General features: G+C 46.2%; 2 protein-coding genes across 2 annotated transcripts; one reads left to right on the top strand and one right to left on the bottom strand.

Annotated features, from left to right (window-relative positions):
* Positions 1-425: 425 nt before the first annotated feature.
* moxd1l (monooxygenase, DBH-like 1, like) lies at positions 426-6,471 on the bottom strand. Its single transcript, XM_086061328.1, has 13 exons — positions 6,130-6,471; positions 5,922-6,068; positions 4,348-4,500; positions 4,175-4,258; positions 3,869-4,024; positions 3,697-3,799; positions 3,457-3,629; positions 3,298-3,386; positions 3,134-3,230; positions 2,249-2,308; positions 2,062-2,171; positions 1,886-1,985; positions 426-734 (listed from the first exon to the last, which is right to left on the bottom strand). The coding sequence occupies exons 1-13, from the start codon at positions 6,385-6,387 to the stop codon at positions 573-575; spliced, it is 1,692 nt and encodes a 563-aa protein (XP_085917454.1). The 5' UTR covers positions 6,388-6,471; the 3' UTR covers positions 426-572.
* A 1,276-nt stretch (positions 6,472-7,747) lies between these two features.
* Positions 7,748-21,341, top strand: snx9b (sorting nexin 9b). The gene is made up of 18 exons (XM_086060450.1): positions 7,748-8,055; positions 9,940-10,026; positions 11,278-11,352; positions 12,227-12,343; positions 13,607-13,766; positions 15,248-15,371; positions 15,728-15,812; positions 15,967-16,092; positions 16,168-16,285; positions 16,371-16,501; positions 16,849-16,952; positions 17,036-17,139; positions 17,220-17,297; positions 17,986-18,062; positions 18,872-18,961; positions 19,898-20,012; positions 20,108-20,199; positions 20,275-21,341. Exons 1-18 carry the CDS (start codon positions 8,044-8,046, stop codon positions 20,320-20,322), a joined length of 1,743 nt encoding a protein of 580 aa, XP_085916576.1. The 5' UTR covers positions 7,748-8,043; the 3' UTR covers positions 20,323-21,341.
* The last annotated feature ends 185 nt before the right edge of the window (positions 21,342-21,526 follow it).

A 21,526-nucleotide genomic window follows, 5' to 3' on the forward strand; every position in this document is an offset into this window, starting at 1 on the left:
GTTTTTTTTACTCTCATGCTCTAAAATGCTCTCGCACGTTTATCACTCTTCAACGCTGAGAGCAAAAATGTTGCAAAATGTGAGCTGACAACATAGGCTGTCGCATCAGATTTTTTTTAAAGCTATAAATAAAATAAAAAGATAAATGAGGAAGTGGTGAAAAACCTTTGAATGCTATACTGTATCTCCACAAATGAGTTGCTACTTGTCAGCATTTGAACGTTTCCAGGAATGATCTTGAAGCATGTGTCATGATTTTAGAAACAAATCACTGAAATCACAAAAATACTCCTATCACATTTTTTACTGAGAGCATTTCCTTAAGCACAATTCTAAGTTCACTTCATTTGATCATATTAGTATTTATTTCACACGGAATCAAAAGTCAATACTAAAATCATGAATCCACCTGCGATCACAATTAATCTTGCGGTACAATGATAACAAAGACAAAAGTTGAAAATATACCTTTCATCAACGGTGCAAAAAACTACAGTGAAATGAATATGCGACCAATTTTACTACGTCGCTCAACGGAGAACGCTCGTGCGACGTTTGTGAGAGCCGATTGCTCAGCCAGCAAGCATCCAGGTGAGCAGCAACAGGACTGACGCTGGAATCCAAATGCAGGATGATGCGCAGGCGCGCGCCGCGTTGCCCGGATGCTCGCAGCGGAAAGGTGGCGTCTCCATCAGATCCCTCACGCGGCCGTGCGGGTTCAAGTGGAAGAGGCTCTGTGGCAAAGAAGGCGGGCGAGAGAAACTCTTCTCACATTTTGTTTTGCTGCTTCAAGTCGCGTCCAGCAACAGCATGAAGTTCACCTTTTATATTCTATACGTGATGATGTCAACATATTTGAGCAGTTGATGGTCGCACCGCAGTACGGATTTTAGGGGTGAGAATCAATGACCGTCTCGCGGCTGGATTCGATTTTTGGCTCTGCCGTTCCATCCAGAATCAATTTTCGACTCAGAATGGATTTTTGATTGACAAGGATTTCTGCTTCAATCAATCAATCAATGACTCGCTAATGCTAATTAGCGCGCTACTCGTGGCACTTTTATCACTCAAAAGAACGGCTATTCATGCAAAACGCTTCAGGAATGTTCACAGAGAAGCAAGCTAACATGACTCACCGGCATCTGCTCTTCCTGCGCAGCAAATAAACAACTTTTATTGCCACAACTTGATCTTGACTTTTTCATTTTACTCTCTAATGTGGCTACAACTTAACAGTGTATTAGAACGCATCAGCGTCGTATAGAGAGAGTTTGGCCAACTCGGTTTCAAGCAGGGTAACAAGATGGCGTCCATTTGTCACGTAACCAGCAGTTGACCAATCACAGTATAGAGTACGACGCTGTAATTGGTCAACTGCTGGTCACATATGACGCCATCTTGTTACCCTGCTTGAAACCGAGTTGTCCAAACTCTCCAGAGATGGCTCTGGAACGCGCGGAACAACACTGCCCCTAAGTGGCCAAATCGAGTACAACATGAACAGCGCTCCCAATGGGGTGGATGCCACGGACTTCCGACTTCCGGGTTTCACACATCGGCGTCGTTTCCGGCTACTGATGGCCGCCTCCCAACACTCGCACACACCCCCTGCCCCACCCCCCACCCCACCCATTTAAAATCGATTCTGAATCGTCCTAAATGAGAATCGCGATTCTTACGAGAATCGATTTTTGGGCACACCCCAAACGGATTTAGTTTGTTCGTTTACACGTTTGGTTGTTTTAAGTGGAGCTCTGTTGAGTTTAGTATATTAATAAGAATATGACAATGTTATGTTAATATTTGACATTTGTACAAGTTTAAAAGGACTACAGCGTTTCCCATATTGCCGATTGAACATGAAAGAGTGTCGAGTTGCACTTACTTCATTGGCGAACACAATCTGAATTTGCGACAAGTTCTTGACGGCGTTCTCATACTCCACAATTTGTTGTTGGTTGGAAACGGAACCCCCCGCCGGGAATCTGCAGAGAATTGATAGCAAAAGTCACGAATGATCACACTCGCGCGTGTGGCCACTTAAGTCGAGGAGACGCTGACTGCTGGTTGAGGGCGGACATATTGGGCTGGCTGATGCACGTCCCAATCTCAATTTGGGGGTAGAAGAGCAGGAAGGCCAGACACATCTCGTCGGTGGTCGCCAACCCCATCTGTGGAAAGGCGCATATGCTTTTTGGCAACAGATGCGCTTGTTAGGATGTCATTTTTTTTTTCAAATGGCGCCTACCTGTGTCGCTGCGGACCTATCCGTAGTGCTGTAGGAGCACTCCACCACGATATCGTCACCCTGTCGCAGACCAGGTGAGGATTAAACATCAAAATAACTTATATCTGCACCAGAGGTGGCAAATCCAGGCCCAGAAAGTAAATTCCTTGCCACAGTTTGGCTTTAGCCCCTGATGCTAGCTCCCTAGCAGCTAAACGAGCACCATGGGAGCTAGCTCGGGAGCTAAGTGTTGCTAAAGCCAACCTGTGGCAGGGTTTTTACTTTCTGGGCCTGGATTGGCCTCCTCTCATCTGCGCTTCTAACTTCATGATTTATGATGAAACCGTGTGACCATGCTTGTAACTCAAAACACTTAAGAGTGGCTGTGGTGGCTTTGCACTGGCGTGACTGCTTGAGAGTGCCTCGTTGTTGCAAAGTGGAAAGTCCTGCAATTGGATTCCAGCAATCGTCAGATTTCAGTGGATACATTTCCGAGGCTAAAACATGTCGCTATGTGAAGGAAAAATAATGTTTCTTTTTTTTTTTCCCCTCTATTTTTTTTTCTCTATAAAGAGCTCAGTATTGTTCATTCGGAAATGTCATCATCATTGCTCTTTATTTTATTTTTATTTATTTATTTATTTATTTTTTTTAAAAGAATGTTTCTAAGCACGTAGCGTCCATTTTCCAGGTGGTGATATTGTTGAATGGGGCGTGGCTTCAGCGCAGCGGTCACAGCGTTGGAGAGCGATTCGATTTTTCATGATTTGAAAGTCTCCTCCTTTTTGGGCCTCCTTCAAATTGGCCAGCGTTGTTAACGACACTGGTCTGTGTTCAGCGTGCCAAGTGTGTTTATTTCAACGTAACAACGTGATGTCCTGCCATCCAACAAGCAAGCGGACTCACCGGCCGGATGATCTTGATGCTTCCCAATCTGGTTATCTCTTGCAGGTTGAAGTCGTAGTTGAGATTGACGGCCAGGTAACCTAATTGCTCTCCGTTTCTATCGGCAACCAGCAAAAAGGCGTCATCGTCGACGTCGTCGTCATCGTGCAATCTCACTTCCGTACCTGAAATGTCCCACTCGCACCTTCCTCCCGGCTGTGTGAGTGTGCATCATCACAGCAAAAACGTGCAAGTCCGGCACGGGATCGATGACCTGGACAAGTAGAAATGCAGCGCTAGCAAAGCAGTCGCTGGCCGCGGGCTGTATAACAGGACAGGTATACCTGAGAAAAGAGGCTGGTGTTGCACACGCCGTAAGTGCGGAATTGGGCGGCTCGAGGAGGGATGTCGTAACCGACGTGACTGGACGGCGTCACGCCCGTGGAGAGGATGCCCACGTCGTGCGGCCGCAGTCGATCCGTGTAGTGCAGCTTCAGACCCGAGCTGTCGGTCCTGCCTATTGCAGACGGGCACGCCATCAGGACCACGAGTTACCTTTGCGTTCAAAACGGCACTCGGCGCACCTGATTGGTTGTTTGGGTTGCTGTAATGGATTTCCAGCTTATAAAATGCAACGCGGTCCGCGCCTCCAATGAGAATGCCGGCGTTTTCCGGCATCTCGGTGATCTGCGATGGCGGACGGACGATCGACGCGTCAGATGCAAGTCGCGGCAGAAGGACGGCGGAAAGGCTCACCTGGCCCCCGACGGCCCAAGCGGCGAGCATCCTGAAGCAGCGGCCCCCCGAGTCGCCGCGGTAGCATTCGCCGTCAAACGCCGTCATCGCGGAGGGCGGGCAGCTGTACAGCAGCATGTGGTGGACCAGGTCCACGTTCTCGACCACCGGCTCAAACTGAAAGCGAAACCATTTGTGCTGGTGCTTTTCTTTGGTCGTCACACTTGACGCAGGAATTCCATTTCAAGTGTCAAATAAACAAAATAAAACAAAATCAAATCATAGAAAGAAAACAAAGTTCAAAGCTGAAATATTTGAAAAAGTGACCTGAATGATATGATGCTTGTCAACCAAGGTTGGACTTTTCATGACCCGGCAGTGGTAATAAGTGTCCTGCGCGGGGACGGCGACCTGCAAATGAAATGTGCAAAGAAGGACAATCGAAGGGTTGGTTTGCGCCATATTTGGGAAGCAGAACCAAAGGGGATTTTTCTTTGTACGTTTTCCATCGTGACGCTGATGAAGTTTCCGTTTGCGGCGGTGACTCTGGAGGCAAACTTGAGTAGGTTGAGTTCTTTGGTGCCGGCGAGAGCCGCGTGGAAGCCGATGTCATCCGTGGTTCCGTACGCGTAAATCAGCTTGGTGGGTTGGGCCTAGCAAATTTCACGCCAAAAAAAGCAGCATGAATGCAAAGCGGCGTTACGGAAACAAGAAGATTACACTTTTGACGTGTCGCTGGTGTTGATGCGCGTCAGATTTCCTTGACCAAAACCGCGTTGGGTTACCAACACGGACAAGAGAAGAAAGCGTGTTGCCGTGGCAACGGACAAATCCACGTCATCGTATAGAAAGCATTGAGCGGAGCGTAAGAGAAGAAGAGGCAGAAAGCGAGCTGATGTGAAAATTGATCTCCACCGAAGACAATTGCGCCTTCGAGACAATGGAACGAAATTGCAAGTGGCGAGCTGAACGCGTTTCGGCGCCGTGGTGCAGAACAACAAACAACATTTGCAGTGCGTGACGTCAGCCGTCATTCCGTTTGCTTCTGCAGCCACTCGTGGCGACCGCGTCCTGGACTTTCACATTCGCACGTTACACAAAATAAACTCCATATCATATTTATTATAAGAATTCTTGAGTAGTTCTGCACGTGGTTCGATGATCACCCTTTGGCAACCGTATCGACAGTATCATGATACGCCTTCTTAATGGCCGTTCGCAACGCTCAGTTTCTCAGCAAAGCGTCGAGATGTGCGGAAAGAAATAAAGAATGCATTTATTGACCAAGCTTTTAGTTTGTATGATACATTAAGCAATTATCCATATTATATTTTGTCCCACAGCTGATTCCATTTCATTGTGGCCCGCACCAAATGTTTCACGTCATCCAAATTGAAAGAAATGTGTGCTTCATAAATATATCCATTTCATTGAAGATGCAATAAAATAAACATTTTAACTTCAATAAATTGCAAATAAATGTATAATAAATTAATAATAATAATAATTAATAATAATGATTTTTTTTCATTTCATTTCAGAATTCAACTCATTCAAAGAGAGTCACATTACTTTTTGCAAATTTGTCAGCTAACCAATGTTAAATTTAAATGTTTGAATGCATTAAAATACATTAAACATTGAAATAAATTCAGACGAAATGTAATTCAATCCATTGTGTCCACACTCCTGATGTGATAGAAAGGATTTCCGTTCAAATGCGTCCCAGCACTTCTAATGTGTCATTTCAATCCAATTGCGTGTGGACAACGAAATGGACTGCGCGTAATGCAAGGCAAAACATTGTGTAACTATGTAACAATACATTTTGTTGTTTTTGTATTTGCATTTGCTTATATATATTTTTTGAGGGGGGGGGCGGGGGGGGTCTGCCTTCTGCTGCCAAGTTGGCGTTGCAAATGAAAATCTATTCTCACTTGTCTTACCTGCGTGGGTGAAAAAAAGGTTACGTGGTAAAAAATGCATGAAGTCATAAAAATGAGCCGCCTCCCACGCCTCATGTTGATCATGAATTGGACAAGATATGAAGAAAGACGTTTGGAGCGGCCCTTACGGTGATGGGGAGATCTTGTCGGTCACAAGTTTGCAAGGGTCTGGAGAAGGTCATGAGCGTTTGCCCCTCAGCCTCGTCCAGGCTCAGCAGCGTGTAGCTCTGCTGCTCGTCTTCCACGGGGGCGCCGTTCTGCGTGGCGTAATAATCCTGCGTGGAGGAAAAAACCTTGCCGTGAGGAAACGCATCTTCTCGGAATCAGCGCACTTACTTTGAAGTAGCTTCCGCTGGGCCCGACCCCCCCCATGACCAGGTCGGCCCCCGCCATGTCCCCGTTGGGACTCAGGCCGAAGCCGATCCAGCCGGTGGTGTTGACGACGAACTTGAGCGTGATGTTGGCGTCGTCGAACCCCCACTTGATGCAGACCAGGTGTTGGTCGTCCAGGTAGTCCATGAAGGGCAGGTTGGGATCCGACGCCTGAGCGCCTTCCGTCCACAGCAGGCACAGGACAGGAAGGAGCGCCAACATGATGTCCCGCTGAGGCCGCAGGGCTTTGGAATGAGCCCGGCGCGTGCTCGGGAGCCAAATACATTCCCGCCCTTTTGAAAAACACACCTCATATACTGGAAACGACACCCTCCGCCAACTGCCTCCTCCTCCTCCTCCTCATCATCATCATCATCATCATCATCATCTATCCCTTCTATACTCAGCTGGTCGAAATATGAATTGAGGAGGGATTAGCTGGAAAAAGGTCAGAAAAAAACTGACCTGCATAAGGACTCGGGCTACCTTTTCCATGTCAGATGGAGGTCACGTGTGATTTTTTTTAATTTTGTTTGACTTATTTATTGTTGCCATCCTACAATAACGTGTAATTGCACATCTACTACCGTATGCGGCAGTGGTGCTCTCATTGTCAGAGTGTGCGTTTATTCAAATGATGCTATTTATAGTTGCGACAGAGAGTTGGGGGGGGGGGGGTGAAGTGGGAGTAAATAAAGTCATTGAGAAACGCTGCCTTAATTGCATCACAAGATGGATCAAAAACTCATATCAAAAGATTGGCATTGGCATTGGCATCGGCTTAACAACATTTATTAGAGCTGTGAAACCTATGAGATGTATTTACAGTCGGGGTTTAATGAAAAACAATTTGAATTGGAAAATAAGAATCTCATTGTTATACATTTAAAATGTGCCAGAGACCAGAGAGTGCCCAAGAATGCATAGAAAATGAGTGACAACCTCATCAAGCAAGCTTTCTGTCTCGAACAGGATTGTTGTCGTCGTTGTAGTTGTTTTGTCTCAGGTTGTTCGTTGTTCGTCCTCTGAGGAAGGGGACTTTGCGTTCGTACCTGAACCCGGGACAAATCGCCAGTTAATCCCATTCACACTGTCACTATTTGTATTTGTTCCAAAAAGAACATTTGTCAGGTTCGACAAGACACTTGAGATTGTTGACTGGACTTGTAACGCAACTTTTAGTCAGCTGAGGGCGACACTAACCTACAAAAAGGAACAGTGAACAGTTACGTTGTTGTTTTCATTTGAAAACAGCCAACGTCTTAAATGAACTCGGATTATTCAAAAACAATTGCTAACCTTATATTTGTTTTGTCGTCGATTTACCAGCTTTTTTGGGGGTTCTTTATTGAACATATAACAACGATTTGAATGAAGTAATTTCTGCACTTCCTGATTGGTAAACCGATGTTGCTAAAGTCATGTTGACACAATATAATAATAATTTTTCAAAACCTGTTTTTAGAAGCGAAGTGGAGCTTTTTAGCAGGGCCGTGTTTGATGGAGTCCACCTTTCCGGTTTCCCTTCGGCGGGTGCAGGACTGCAGGGAGAGGGAGAGGGAGAGGACCCTCCCTCCCTCCCTCCCTCCCTGCTACCACACACACACACACTGCTGAGGGCGGCCCGAACCAGTGCAGTGCTCGGTTGCGACTTCACCCGAACCCACTTTGACTTTCCCCTTTCGCCTTTTTGGCCTTTTTGTTTTGTTGGCGGTTGTTTCCACGGACCGCCGCTGCTTACGTCACGGAGAAGGAAAGCGACGGAAGGAAGGAAATGCCCAGCTGAGTGTTGGAAAAGCCTCGAAACCGACCACTGGGCCCTGTGTTTTTTCCTTTTCTTGTCTTTTTCTTTTGTAATGACTGATAAATGCTTCGACTATGGCACTGAAGGTAAGCTCGGCGACGTTCTCGGGGCGACTCGGACTTGACTTCTTTCCCTCCAGGCTGGCGGTCTGTTGCACTTTCTCACGTTAGCTTGATAGTAACTTTGAAAGTCAAAGTTACGACGCGAGGCGTAAAGACGTGGAAATGTGTTCGATTCGAAAAGTGTGCTTGAGCCTTCGGGCGACAATAGGAAGTCGTAGATGACGCTAATGTTTGGCCATACGTGAGAAAATGTGTCTCATTAGAAAGAGTCTTGTGACATTTTACTACCTTTCAAGTGCGGGTCACTTGTCACTCGCGGTGTATGCTGGGAAATGCAGTCCACTTGCTAACTGCAGGAAAGCTAATGCTTCACTCACATTTTCTACGGTTGCTCTTTTTAGGCGTATCGATGCATTCCTTTCAAAAATTGAATATAAGTAACCAACGCTCGAATTAAAGTTTCAAGTTGATCAAATAGAGCCCAGGCGGGTTAAATTGTTAGCAAGTGGACAAGTACAAACAAACAAACAAAAACATTTGTGCAATTAGTTTTGAGTTTGTTTATCCATCTGTCCTCACCTATCAGACTACTTGCTGGTTCATGAAGGATGTTGAACAAGTGGGTCAAAATCAAAATAATCCTCTATGTGTAACTTTTATCCTCATCCTCAAACATGTTGTGTAATTCTATTTGCTTCTGTCCTATTTATTTATTTGTCAAAAATAATTGGAGTACAAAAATAACAATTAAACTCGTGCCTGCCAAAACTGTTTGCACATTACTGTATATACAGTATATGTTAGAAATGAAAAGTCCACGAAAAGTGAGTATAAATGCTTTCTGAAAGTGGAAAGTGTGTTATTAACAATCTGCCATCTTTGAATGAATGATTAAAATCACCCTGTATATAAAATAAACCTGGCTCTCAAGTCGCAATCGAATGTTTTTTTCCCCCCGCTTTCACTCTTCTGCCATCTATTCCTGGCATGCCAGTGTTTCCCACACCATATTAATACTTGGGTGGGCCACCCAAGTAAACTGGCCACCACCCAAGAAGTTTTCAAGAAAAATGTATTAGAAATATATTTAAAAAGAAAAAAAAACGGGTCGTGACCCGATATACCGCATGTAACGTTAGTTTGCTGTCACTCACTTGTGAATCGTGAGGCTAGAGGAGACGTAGTAACAGGACTGAGACCCCTCCTTCCCCCCGCCGGAGTCCACCCACCCAAGTAGATTTCAAATCTGTGGTAAACACTACATGCGTATACTCACAGCCAACAGCAAGGAGCTCTGAAGCTGTCATGCCATCCTGAAAATATCACGTAGCGCCGGTTTAGCCATTTCCATCAAATCTGAAAAGTGAAACCGCGTAAATGAGTTTATAATGCATAATATATAATACATAATTGGCATTTGTCAGTCTTTGTATGTTTTTAGCTGTTATCGTCAAACGTGATTGTATTTTGTGTTTAGAAGCAAATCGCTTTCAGAGTTTGTATGAATTGCAAGGTGTAGTTTATTTTTGTATTGATCAACGTTGGAAAGCGTATGTCAGGAATAAGCTGCAGCCGCATGCAATGTAAATATAACACTGCTTTAGACTGCTAAGGTGTTGACTTACTAAGTAAATATGAATAGTGAAATTCATCAGTAGGCGTAACATGACCTCGTGACGTGCACCGCTTCTTTGAGGTTTGCTTCTTTCCCTCGCTTCTTTTCGTGTTCTGTCGAGTTAAGAGTCAGCAGAAAACAGGCAACGGGGAACTCGTTTGTCCCGTTTGATAGCGCGCGCTCTTTCTGATGTGACCTGTGTCATGCACGTTGCTATATGTTAATGTTGTGGCGCCTCCAGAGAAATGCCTGAAACCAACAAAAGCGGGCCTTGTGTGTGTGTTTGTGCTCAGGCACAGGTTTTATATGAGTTCACCGCGGAGGCTGGAAACAATGAGCTGTCGGTGAAAGAAGGCGAGACCGTCACCATCACCAATCAGGTCGGTTGTCCACCAGCTGCTTTGAGGAACACTTATACTATATTTAGCTTTTCTATACATTAGCACATATTTTCAAGTAATCGTCATCGATGGGTTTTTACTCTATGCTCTTTAAACAGACAATGTTTCGTTCTCTTTTGTTTTCTCTTTTTATTTGGAGAACTGTGCAATGAGAAGAGGTGCCCCAAAAAAATCCTAATACTAATAAATAGCCCACGTGACAAACGGGAGCTCCCTGTATTTTGGCACAAGGGGAAAGATTGTTGTTGCGGCACAAACGCTAATCAGTGCCACAAATTAAAGTGGAGACACGTGACCTTCCAAAAAGCAAACAGTCCTCCCAAGGTCTCAACTGGTGCATAAACGGGAGCGTCACAAACATGCAGGAAAGAAGCAACAGCGCAAACATGATGTCGTCACGTCGGTTGGCCGACAGGTCAAAGGTCTCTTAGTCGCGTTTGCATACTTTTCAAAGTCTGTTCCAAGCCGCTCAGTTTGCAGTCGACTGCACGCTGCTTCCTGCAGCTTGGATAGCAGCTGATTGATGACTGCTCACTACAGACATGTATTTATTGATTTATTTTTTTTGGGGGGGGGGGCGCCTCGGCTCAAACCCCATCAAAATATGTCTTTATGTGGAACCAATCTGTATCGCTGTACTGAATTAACAACGTCATCATCTTTAACTCAACATTTGTTACAAACCTCGTTAGTTGCGCAACTTCAAGGAACGGAAGTCCGTCATCAACTTCGGACTTTATGTATTGGCAATTTTTGCATCCTTGTGTAAGAATACATTCACCGCTATCTTATGAAATGCTGATAAATGACGAAACGAGCCTCATTTGAAGGATGAATGAGAAGGGTTGAGTTGAAATCATGCAGCAGAGTTTTCAAACAAAAGCGGCTTAAGCTTGCGCCTCTTTTTGGAAAATGAGTCACAAAAAACAGCCCGAAATTCGCAAAGCATGATGATGATGATGATGATGATGATTGATGCTTTGGCCTTTGCTAAACTGAGCTCTTGTGATGTACAACGTCGTCTCCTGAGTCAATTATCTGAAATGAAGTGTAAACTAAAAATAACAGAGGCCTCTGCCAAGGCCCGTGTGAGCACCTTGCATCCAAGGTCCTGGCAATAATGGCCTTGGTTGTTTTTTTTGTTTTTTTTAAAGAATTAACTGACAGTTGACTGCTTGGAAATAAGTGATTCATTGATTGATCCAAGATGGCGTCTAATTTGGGTTACAGCACATTGGTGGCGGTTGGATTGAAGCGCAGAACTCCCGAGGGGAGGTCGGACTGGTGCCTGAAGACTACATTGAGGTGAGAGCAGTGCACGCGCACGTGCGCGCGCACGCGCACACACTTAAATGTCACACATCCTGCAGTGTAGATAAGGACGCAGCTGGCCGGCCGTCTGAAAGTGAAATCTCAACAGGATGCGCCTCCCTGCGAGTCGCGCCGATTCGGTCGTCTCGGCTCATCCGCTCGAGTGCCTTCAATGTGAGGATGGGATTCCCTCTGCAGACAAAGTCGCGCTTGTGCCGTCTTCACAATGGCGGTTAAAAGTCAAGGCTTGCTCCGTCAGCCTTGAGATCATATCACCGTATCCACCGTTTTTTTTTTAAAAAGTGATCCGAGTGGCACGTTCCAAGGTGAAGATGTTAATTTTTGAACTCGACTCTGTAAGGCAGCAGCAGCAATGTTTGTTTGTTTTGGGGTGAAATCGCATTTGTGTGTGGATATTTTTTTTCCCTTTGCCGTCCTCTTAACCTGCAAAATGAGAGCACAAAAGACGACTGTACCTAATGTATTGTCCTTTGTGGTTGTCCGGTGGGTTTTATCGGCGGTTAGCAAACCATTTGTACGGCTGTCTTTTGAAATAGGAAAAGTCATCTTGATTTTTTTCCATTTTCTTGACAAACATTTTGTTTACTAGACGATTGAAAACGATTTTTTTCCTTTTTGTCGCAGCATGACAAACATGCACACTGCGAGACGTCTGTTTTATTATAATTATTATTATTTTAATGAATGTTCCAGCAGACGTGCTCCTTTCGTGCATGCAAAGCAGCGCGGGCAATTGGTTGCTCTTGCTTGTCTTCATTTCCATGGCAGAAGGTGTTTGGCGCTGGTCCAGAGGAACGCACCTGTAAAAGTCATAAAGACTCAACTTGTCATTGTTTCCCCTCTGCAGCTCAACAAGTCGCCTCTGCCGTCACTCCCCGCGGCGGCGGCGCCGCCCGCCAACGTCGCAAATTCGGACCTGTCCTTCTTTGACGCCTTTGCCCCCGCGTCCGCGCAACAAAAGCAGGTAATGGCAACGACGCCGTAAATGCCGTCTGGCTCTTCTTTTCAAATGCAGAAGTGCGAGCCCTCGTATGTCGCGTATGCCGTTTAGCGTTCTGTGAGGAAATGAGCTGTAGCAGGAAGTTCCAAGGAAATGAATGTACGGCTGCATCAGCACAAATGCGGCCAGAGAAAGCGGATGAGTCAAGAAACGTTCCCTTTGCCGCCTCCCCCCACCCGTCAACCGCCTTGTGATGATGTCACCTTCTCTCCCTTCCCTCAAGGTGGACGGCCCCCAGCCTGACTCCCCTGATACCCCAGTTTCCCCCAACCTTACTTCCCCTGATGAGGTAACAGCCACTTGGGGGCCAAGTGGCATGAAAAGCCCTAAAGCCCCATTTCTTTGTTAGGTTAGGGGGGGTTTGCACCCCCCCCCCCCCTTTTACACCAGCCGGCAAATCCCTGACCGCCTCCTGTTGCCTGTGAAAAGCATGATCGCACACTAACTCTTCATTACCCAAAACTCTCTTTTATTTTTACGGGTCATTATCAATGTATTGCAAATCATTACAACCTACTAGCTGACGGGGGGGGGCATCTATGGTGGTCAAAACAAAGTTTACACACCCTGTTCAAATGCTAGACTTTTGTGATCTACAAAAATGATAACAAGGTAAATCATTTAAAAACTCTTTAACATAATCAAGAATGGGATGTCCCTCCCTAAATAAAAGGTGAGGGGGAACATGTGTTTTCTTTCTATACTAGGATCAAATGTAATTGCACATCTACTACAGTAGGTGGCATTGGCCCTCTCATTGTCTGAGAGCGTGCAAGGAGTATTAGCTCCTCTGCAGAATTTTATAGACAGATGATGCTATTTATAGTCGTAGTGGAGAGTGGGGAAGTGAAAGGTTTTTTGTTTTTAATCACAAAACGCTGGTATTTGAACGGGGGGGGGGGGGGGGTATAAACTCTTTATATCTGCTGTAAGTTATGTAAAACACCATTGGAATATTGCGTGCCATTCGGCTCGCAAGATGGCTGCTGTGTTTTTTTTCCCGTGTGTGCATCAGGACTTGTTATTGATTGACTCGAAGGTCAGCCTTTTGTTAGCGCGCTGAGTTAATCAGAAATTTGAAAAGGCAAAAATGCGCTCTGATGCATGTCCAGGCCCTCAAGGTTTTCCAGCGCATGCTTGGCGACTGAACCAATATGGCCAATTTTTCAAATGAAATACGTTGAAATGTAAATGCAACCTTTCTGCTTACCTGATTTTGCTGTCCAGGCTGACAGCAATGGCAAAGAAGATCCGTGGTCGACGTGGAACGCGGACCACTCGGCGGGCACTTCCAACAACTGGCCGGCCAATCCGGAGGGCACCCAGACCGGCAAGGCGGCCGCCGGCGACTCCTGGGGCGGCCACCCTCAGGCCTACCAGGGCCCGGGTAAGAACTCGTGCTTGCCATTCACACACGCGCCCAGTTTAGAGCTAAATGGAGGAGAGATGGTTTTTGTGGGGGGGGGGGGGGGGGGGGGGGGGGGGTTCATGTGTGATTTGGTCAGGGATTGACCCACAGTCCTGGTGGTGTGTGAGTGCACTCCTGGGGGTGCGTAAGAACCCAAGTGTAAAAATGGCAGAAATTTGTTCTTGTGTGTGCGTGCGTGCGTGCATGTTGGTCGGGATGTTGAAGGGTGTACGTGCGTGGCTTAAAAAGTCATTTGTGTCTTGATGTATTTTTGTACAAGTTCTTGCTAGTGTAATGTTGATTTCTTCCCAAAATAAAAATGTTGAAGATTGCATTTCCACAAGAACTACTCAAAAGTCTTTGTTTTTCATCTAACGTGACAGAAAAATGAAATCTAGCAACAACAACAAAAAACATGACAAATGTGCAGCTGTGTGTCGTCTGGTCTGGTCTGAGCCGTCGGATTTTGCGCACATGTGGTGATTTGTAGCCAAGCGGTGGAAAAAGATGGACTCACGCATGAGTCAAGCAGGCAAAATGACGCCTGACCTCAATTCTCTTCTCTTTTTTTGGGGGTGAAAGGAAAACAAGAGCGGAACAGAATTAACAGACTTTTCCTCTTTCTTTCTTTCTTTCTTTCTTTCTGAAGACATCTACCCTTACCTTATTGATTATGCAGGTATTCCATGCATGGTGTGCCCATCATCACCCGTTTTTCTTTGTGGGTGCAAATATTAAAAGCATGCGACTTGAACATTTGCTCTTCGTGTTAACACTGCGACCGGTTCCACGTTAAAATGCTTTGAAAAGTGAAATCAGCGCCACTGGGCGTGCCGAATGCTGTTCAAGGTGGGGTGAGAAATGATTCCATTCATTTTCCAAATAATCCTTTTGCAGCTTTGCCGGAATTTATTTCTCCAATTGGGAATCGTTTTTATGCAAGCGACTGATGTCGAGTCCGTATTCAACAATGGCTTTCTAACTTGCCTGTTGTGTTCCTGCTGAATTGATGTGATTGCTTGAGGCCAGATTCTCTGCATAAGCAACAACTAATTATGATAGTTATTTGCTTTTGAAGAGTTTCTGTGCGCTTAGACAAATTGACACACATTCCCGTCTATAATCTCCCCAAAAGTGTTAAAAGGCCGTCTTCAAAGCAGTCATATAAGATGCGAGAGCCAGACGGCAACGATGTAAACGCCTTTGCGATTTGAGTAGTCAAAAGTGTGTGCGTTTGCATTCATCAGTACAAGAAGTAGCCAGGCTGAATGTCGACGCTCAGTTTCGGACTAAAGCGTAACCAACATAAGAAGCAGAGAGCAGTTGTGACGCTGAGAGACGACGACGACGATGATGAAAATCCCTTTTCAGACCCGTGCAGCAAACGTGACAAAGTAGCATGTTGCCACTTGGATCAATGCCTTTTCCGTTGTCCTCCATTTTGTCTGACTCGCCCGCAGGAGCTGACGATGACGAGTGGGACGACGAGTGGGACGACAAGTCGACCGCAGGTTACGGCGAGACCGAATCCGGAGACGGCGTCCACATGCAGCGAGGAGGCGCTCACGCCTCAATGAAACTCAAGTAAGGGTTGGTTTTGTGGACTTGACGTGTCAACATGGGCCAAATGGCATCTCGAGCGTGCTGGACTTCCATCTGGATGACGTTGGAAATACAAATACAGTCGAACCTTAGTTTTTGTATGCCCTCGTTTTCATAACGATCCATTTTTGCAGATTTTTTCAGCCTAAATTTTGTCCTGATTTTTGCTGGGCAGATGTTTACATTTCGTACGAGAAGTCAGCCATTCATTTCCTGGATTTGATGTTCATCTGAAGTTTCGCTGTAGCGTGTCAGAGCAGTGGGAGACGCGGCAGTTGGCGTCGACGGACGTTCATTTCAAACGTCACCTTCTCATCATGTTTCGGTTTCCCTTTCAGGTTTCCTGGCTTCTCAAAGTCTGGACCTGAGTTGTACCTCCTCTGCAAGCAGATTGCAAAGGGCAAGGACAAGATACCAATCTATGTAGGTTCTTTTTTGGGGGGGTGGGGGGGCAGTTAGTGTTTGTGTGCTCTTGAACATTTCCACCGTTGCGCCGTGCTAACGACTGGCACGCAGCCTCTCCGCTTGACTTTGTGGCTCATCTCAATCTTGTTTCGAATGTCTGCACTTGTTTCAGATGGGAGAGATTGGTCCGGTGTGGCTTTACCCGGAATCGCAGCTGGACTGCGTGGTCGCCGATCCCAAGAAAGGCTCCAAGCTGTACGGCCTGAAAAGCTACATCGAGTACCAAGTCACACCCAACGTAAGCGGCCTCATCTTGCCGCGGCTTCGCCGTGCCGCGCCCGCCGGCGTGTAACTTTTCGCCACGCCCTTCCAGAACACCAACCGACCCGTCAATCACAGATACAAGCATTTTGATTGGCTGTACGAGAGGCTCCTGGACAAATTTGGCTCGGCCATTCCCATCCCCTCGCTCCCGGACAAGCAGGTAACAGGTGAGTGGCGCTCCCGCCGCACGGTTTGCCAACAAACGTGGTGGCGGCAAGCAAAGGAGACGAGTGCGGCGTTTGTCCGTGGCAGGGCGCTTTGAGGAAGAGTTTATAAAGATGCGAATGGAGCGCTTGCAGGGCTGGATGAGCAGGATGTGCAGGCACCCCATCGTCGCCGGCAGCGAAGTCTTTCAGCTCTTCCTCACGTACAAAGATGAGAAGGTACGCAGGCCGCCTCTCCTTGACTTGCAACGCGGGTCCCAGTGCCCAGTTTGCGTTGAACTCATTCACTGTTTTCAAAGCAGACCTTTCATCTCTAATCCAAAGTGATCCAACATCGCCATCTAAAGGGATCCGGTAGTCGTTACAGTGGTTTTGCAAAATTACATTTAAGAGGGCGAGAACCTCTGCCACGCCTGTCTGTTGAAAAACATACTCGATGATTGTATTCATGCATGGAAGTCAACGTTTGCATTCCATTTGACCAATAGAAACGTCCACGGCAGTGAATGAGTAGTTAGCTTTGTGGCTACATGCTAATATTTGAACTTGTACTTCAAATGTTTGAGGACTGGAAAATGGGCAAGAGAAAAGCGGAAAAGGACGAGACGGTGGGCGTGATGATCTTCACCACGATAGAGCCCGAAGCGGCCGACTTGGATGCTCTGGAAGTGTGAGTGAAGGAAATCGCAAGGCGTCCCTCGGCTGGCCACGCTCACACTCACCGGACGTGTTTTTGTGGACGTTGGCACGCAGGGAGCACAAATGCGAGCAGTTCAGCAGGTTCACCAAAGCCATGGACGACGGCGTGAAAGAAATCCTCACGGTGGGCCACGAGCACTGGAAGCGATGCACGGGCCGTACGTACAAGGAAAAAAAAAGTCACGCCATTGGTTGGCGAGTCGTGATGTGAAATCCGATTGGTCTCTTGTTGATTCAGCTCTGCCAAAAGAATACCAGCGAATCGGTAAAGCCTTCCAGAACGTCTCCTCGGTGTTCACCAGCAGCGGATACCAAGGTAAAGCCACCATGCAACATTTCTTGTGTGCGCCCCAGCAGCTTTAGGAAGCCATCTTGTGAATGCTGCGTTGACTGCAATGCGTTTGTCAACGGGAAATTCGAGCATGATGTCACTGGACTCGTACTGAGTGTCCAATCAGATTGCTGTGATGTCACACTAACGCTTCGGGACCATTTTGCTATAATGTGATCTGCTGTGGCAATGAAAGTTATGGACTAAATGCCACGGAGGAGGCGGGACTTCCGGGCTTCCACCCATCAACTTTGTTTCCGTTTCCGGTTTGCGACGTGTGGGCCGCGTCCCAGTTCTTGCGCCTCCGCCTCGGTTGCGCGTTCCCGTCGACGGGTGCGAGCGAGGCTGCGAGTGCGTAGTTCCTGTTTCGGTGTCCGAAGCGTTTCAGACAGCCGAGACGTCCTCCCGCCGATGAGCGGGGGGGCGCGAGGGTGGGGGTGCGAGTGTTGGAATGCTGGCCGGAAACAGCGCTGATATGTAAAAGCCGGAAGTCGGAAGTCCGTGGCATTTACCCCATTGAAGAAATTCGAGTGCAACCGAATGTAGGAATCGGCATTCTGCTTGTCACTTGAGTTCTTCCTTTGGCATTTCTATTGTCACTTGTATTGCACGTGGTCTTCCCAAAAAAAAATTATATATATATTATATATATATATATATTCCCCTCCTGTAGGTGAGGAAACGTTGACAGATGCCATGACGGCTGCAGGGAAGACGTATGAGGAGATCGCACAGCTGGTAGCAGAGCAGGTAATTGTCCGTTTGAGTGACTCATCCTGCTATCGTGTACGTGCAGACGGACGGACGTCGAGGCAGCTGCATTTTGGGTCTTTTTTTTTCCCCCACCATTTTTCTTTGCTCAAGAAAGTTCAGTTGTCATGTCTCCGTTTCCTGTTGACTGTTTGTACTCATTTTTTTTTTTTTTTGGATGACCCTTCATCCTGCTGCAACGGAAGAGGCCAACATACAGTTTAAAATGTTGACACCTTATCAATCAAACTTTATTAATATAGCACCTTTCATACATTGAAATGCAACTTGAGATGCTGAACAATGAAAACATTATTGAATCAATCAGGAGTTGGACTTGTCCAATACTTTTGAATTTGTTTTGGAATCGTCAGAGAAAATATTGCTTTTTGTTGCTGACCTGTGAAAGTGGCCTTTTGTAGGAAGGAGGAATTGTTTGGTAAGGCTGAGCCGACCGATGCAGACGTGATGATGCACCTCGAGTCGCCTTCGCTTGTTTCTGGTTGAGACGAGTAGCTTTTTATTTGATTTTTTTTATCTCACAAGTCTGACTATTAGATAGCAAGCCTAACATCCATCCGTCCATCCATTTTCTTCAAATAGATGAAATATATTAGGTAGAATTTCTTGTTTGGAGAATCTGCAACACTGAAAGCATTTTGTCTTTCCTGCATTCTCACTTTGCAGTCGTGCGCGACTTCCTGCTTAGATTAGCCCAAGTTAGCCGTGAAATGTTACGAGTGCTCTTCTGCAATCTTGACATGTTTTGCATGTGCTTTTTATGTCTGCGCGCCTTCGATGGGATCCAGCCCAAAAAGGACCTGCACTTCCTCATGGAGACCAACAACGAGTACAAAGGTTTGCTTGGATGCTTCCCGGACACCATCGGCGTCCATAAGGTACGGCAGACTTCACCTTCACAAACGTGTCCTCGTGAAGCGCTCAGGTGAGCTGAAGCCTTACGGGCCAGAGGCAGGCTACAAACCTGGACTGGTCGCCAGCCAGTCGCGGGGCGCATAATAAATAGAACAACGGGCAACGGGTTTTGGAGATGAGGGAGGGAGGGAGGGAGGGAGGGAGGGAGGGAGGGAGGAATTATGCTGAGAAAAGACAACAGACACAAGTCAGACTTGAACCCAGGAGAAAAATTCTAATCTGGCCTTCTGCTAATGTTTTTTAAAAAATCAATTGGTGTAAAAATGGAAAATGTTCCATTTGGGAGGACTTAGTCACGGAATGCTCAGGGTTGTTTTTTTTCTTCCCATTCTCCTGGGCTCCCCCTACTGGTGTAAACTGTTTATAGATGAATGCAGGAAGTCGTTCTCTAATGAAAACCAATGGACAGGATCTACAAATGCCGTTTGTATTCTTTGGGATTAAGAGGAATCATTTGGAAGGAAAAAATGCTTCTTTTTTTTGTTTTTGCTAGCAAACAAAAAAGGCCTGGATCTTAACTTTATCCAAATCCGCATTTAAATATTCATCAGTGAAGTTTGAAAATGTTTGACAATTTGAAGAAGCTTTCACTGGACAACAACAATAATCAGTCTTTTGTTGTTGTTGATTTTGCTGTAAACTTCTACTTGAGATTTGTGGAGTCTGATCACTTTGAAGGCACTGATAAATAAAATATCAATTAATCGCAACGTCAGTGACTGTTGGAATGCAACATTTTGATATTTTTATCTTGTATGCGTCACATAATAAACTAGTAGGCTGGGCTACTATCACATCATTTTCATTTGCTGGAAAAAAGACAGGAGGCAGAAAATCTTCTCTCTTTTTTTTAATTGCCAACAATTTTCTCCATTTCTGTTTTGTGTCCCGCGTCGCAGGCCGCCATTGACAAAGTGAAGGAAGGCGACAAGTTGGTGGCCACCAGTAAAATAAGCCCTCAGGACAAAGTCACCATGGCCAAACGAGTCAGCACCATGTCTTACGCGTTACAAGGTAGGCGAGGTGCTTGGTTGGTGCGTGCGTGCGTGCGTGCGTGCGTGCGTGCGTGCGTGACTCTGCGCTGCCTTCTGACCGTTTGAATCCCTCAGCTGAGATGAACCACTTCCATAGCAACCGTATCTATGACTACAACCGGGTCATGCAGCTCTACCTGGAAGAGCAAGTCAAGTTTTACGAGACGGTAAGGCGCAATTTTGGGCCGTCTTTGGACAAATGCTAAGCCGTAATTGCATTTTTCTTCTCCGTCAACCGACAGATCGCCGCAAAGCTTCGACAAGCTCACAGTCAGTTCACCACAATGTGAAGGCAACTGTCAAGGTGCGGCCGAAGAACTTCCCAAATATTCCCTCTGAACTGCCTTTTGTGCCTCTCTTCTTCTTTTCTTTGTTTTCACTTTTCATCCCTCCTCATCTCGTGGGCCGCTTTTTGAGCGATGTTCGAAGCAGAGAGGCCTCGCGCTGATTGCATTGCGGATGATGACATCATTATTCTTCCTCTTTTCTTCTTTTTTTTTTTTTTGAAGATCCGCAGGCTGGTGACGGGAACAAAACACGCAAAACCGCAGTTTACACAACTTAGAAATATTCGTCTCACGACAGGCTTTTAAAAAAACCTACCAAAAAATGCAATTTGGAATTCAGCGACGTTCCCGCGGAGACGATTCTGTGCCTTTTGATGTGAATTTTTGTGTATTTTCCGTGGCGCAATCCTCGAAGCAGGAAACGTGCGTGTGCGTTTGTGTGTCTGCCGCCTTTTTTCTTCCTGTTCAGATGACAGGAAGCTCCGCCCCTTCCTGTGCCTTGCTCAGTTGACATGAAAGGAGAGACAAAAGAGCTTCAATCCAATTCCGTTTTTTGCATTTGAGGACGTTTACATTTCAAGGCATTTCAAGACGATGAACGAATGGAATGTGATTTTTCTATGAAGGCTGTCGAGCACGTGTGCAGCGCACTTTTGCTTTTTGTTTGCAAACAATCTTTTTTTGTTTTTACTATCATGTGATACACAATTCTAGTATATGTAAAATGCATATTTAATGAGCACGCTGACTGGCATCGCGGGCGGGCGCACGCTTACAATGGAAGTACATTGAGGCCGACGGGACCGATTTGAAGGTTCTGTTCCGCTCAGTCCCAACGGACCTCAATCTTAGTTGAAGGCACATTGGCTTTTATTTGTACATGTGGGCCTAATCAAGTTGCTGGTGAGTGTACAGGACATATAAAGAAATAGACGCCATTCTATCAGGCGCTTTCCTTGTCTTTGGAGATTTTGTGTGTAAAGGAATATACAAATAAAGCAGTTTGATTTATTTAACAAAGATTCCCCCCTTTGTTTGAGACTTCTTAAGTGCGAAGAATCCTCGTCTTGTTGTTGGCGTCGGCGCACAGTGACGCTCTTATCCGCGCACAGCAGATCGCTGCCTGAGAATGCGGCTGAGGAATGAGAATGAGCGAGCGAAGGGTCAAAGGGGGGTCTGTGCAGTGGCGTGGACTCAGAAAGAGGCC

Source organism: Leptonotus elevatus, chromosome 18 (assembly GCF_054856555.1).
Source record: "Leptonotus elevatus isolate MCC_2025b chromosome 18, RoL_Lele_1.0, whole genome shotgun sequence".
NCBI lineage: Eukaryota > Metazoa > Chordata > Actinopteri > Syngnathiformes > Syngnathidae > Leptonotus > Leptonotus elevatus.

Bases quoted from the DNA above. Each gene is read 5' to 3' on its own strand.
- moxd1l (XM_086061328.1), bottom strand. From the start codon at position 6,387: ATGTTGGCGCTCCTTCCTGTCCTGTGCCTGCTGTGGACGGAAGGCGCT. The intron at 4,025-4,174 runs GTCACTTTTTCA...TTTCGCTTTCAG, and splicing joins ACAAGCATCATATCATTCAG to TTTGAGCCGGTGGTCGAGAA. The intron at 735-1,885 runs GTAAGTGCAACT...TCTTTGCCACAG, and splicing joins AGATTGTGTTCGCCAATGAA to AGCCTCTTCCACTTGAACCC.
- snx9b (XM_086060450.1), top strand. The intron at 16,093-16,167 runs GTAAGCGGCCTC...ACGCCCTTCCAG, and splicing joins AGTACCAAGTCACACCCAAC to AACACCAACCGACCCGTCAA. The intron at 17,140-17,219 runs GTACGTACAAGG...TTGTTGATTCAG, and splicing joins CTGGAAGCGATGCACGGGCC to CTCTGCCAAAAGAATACCAG.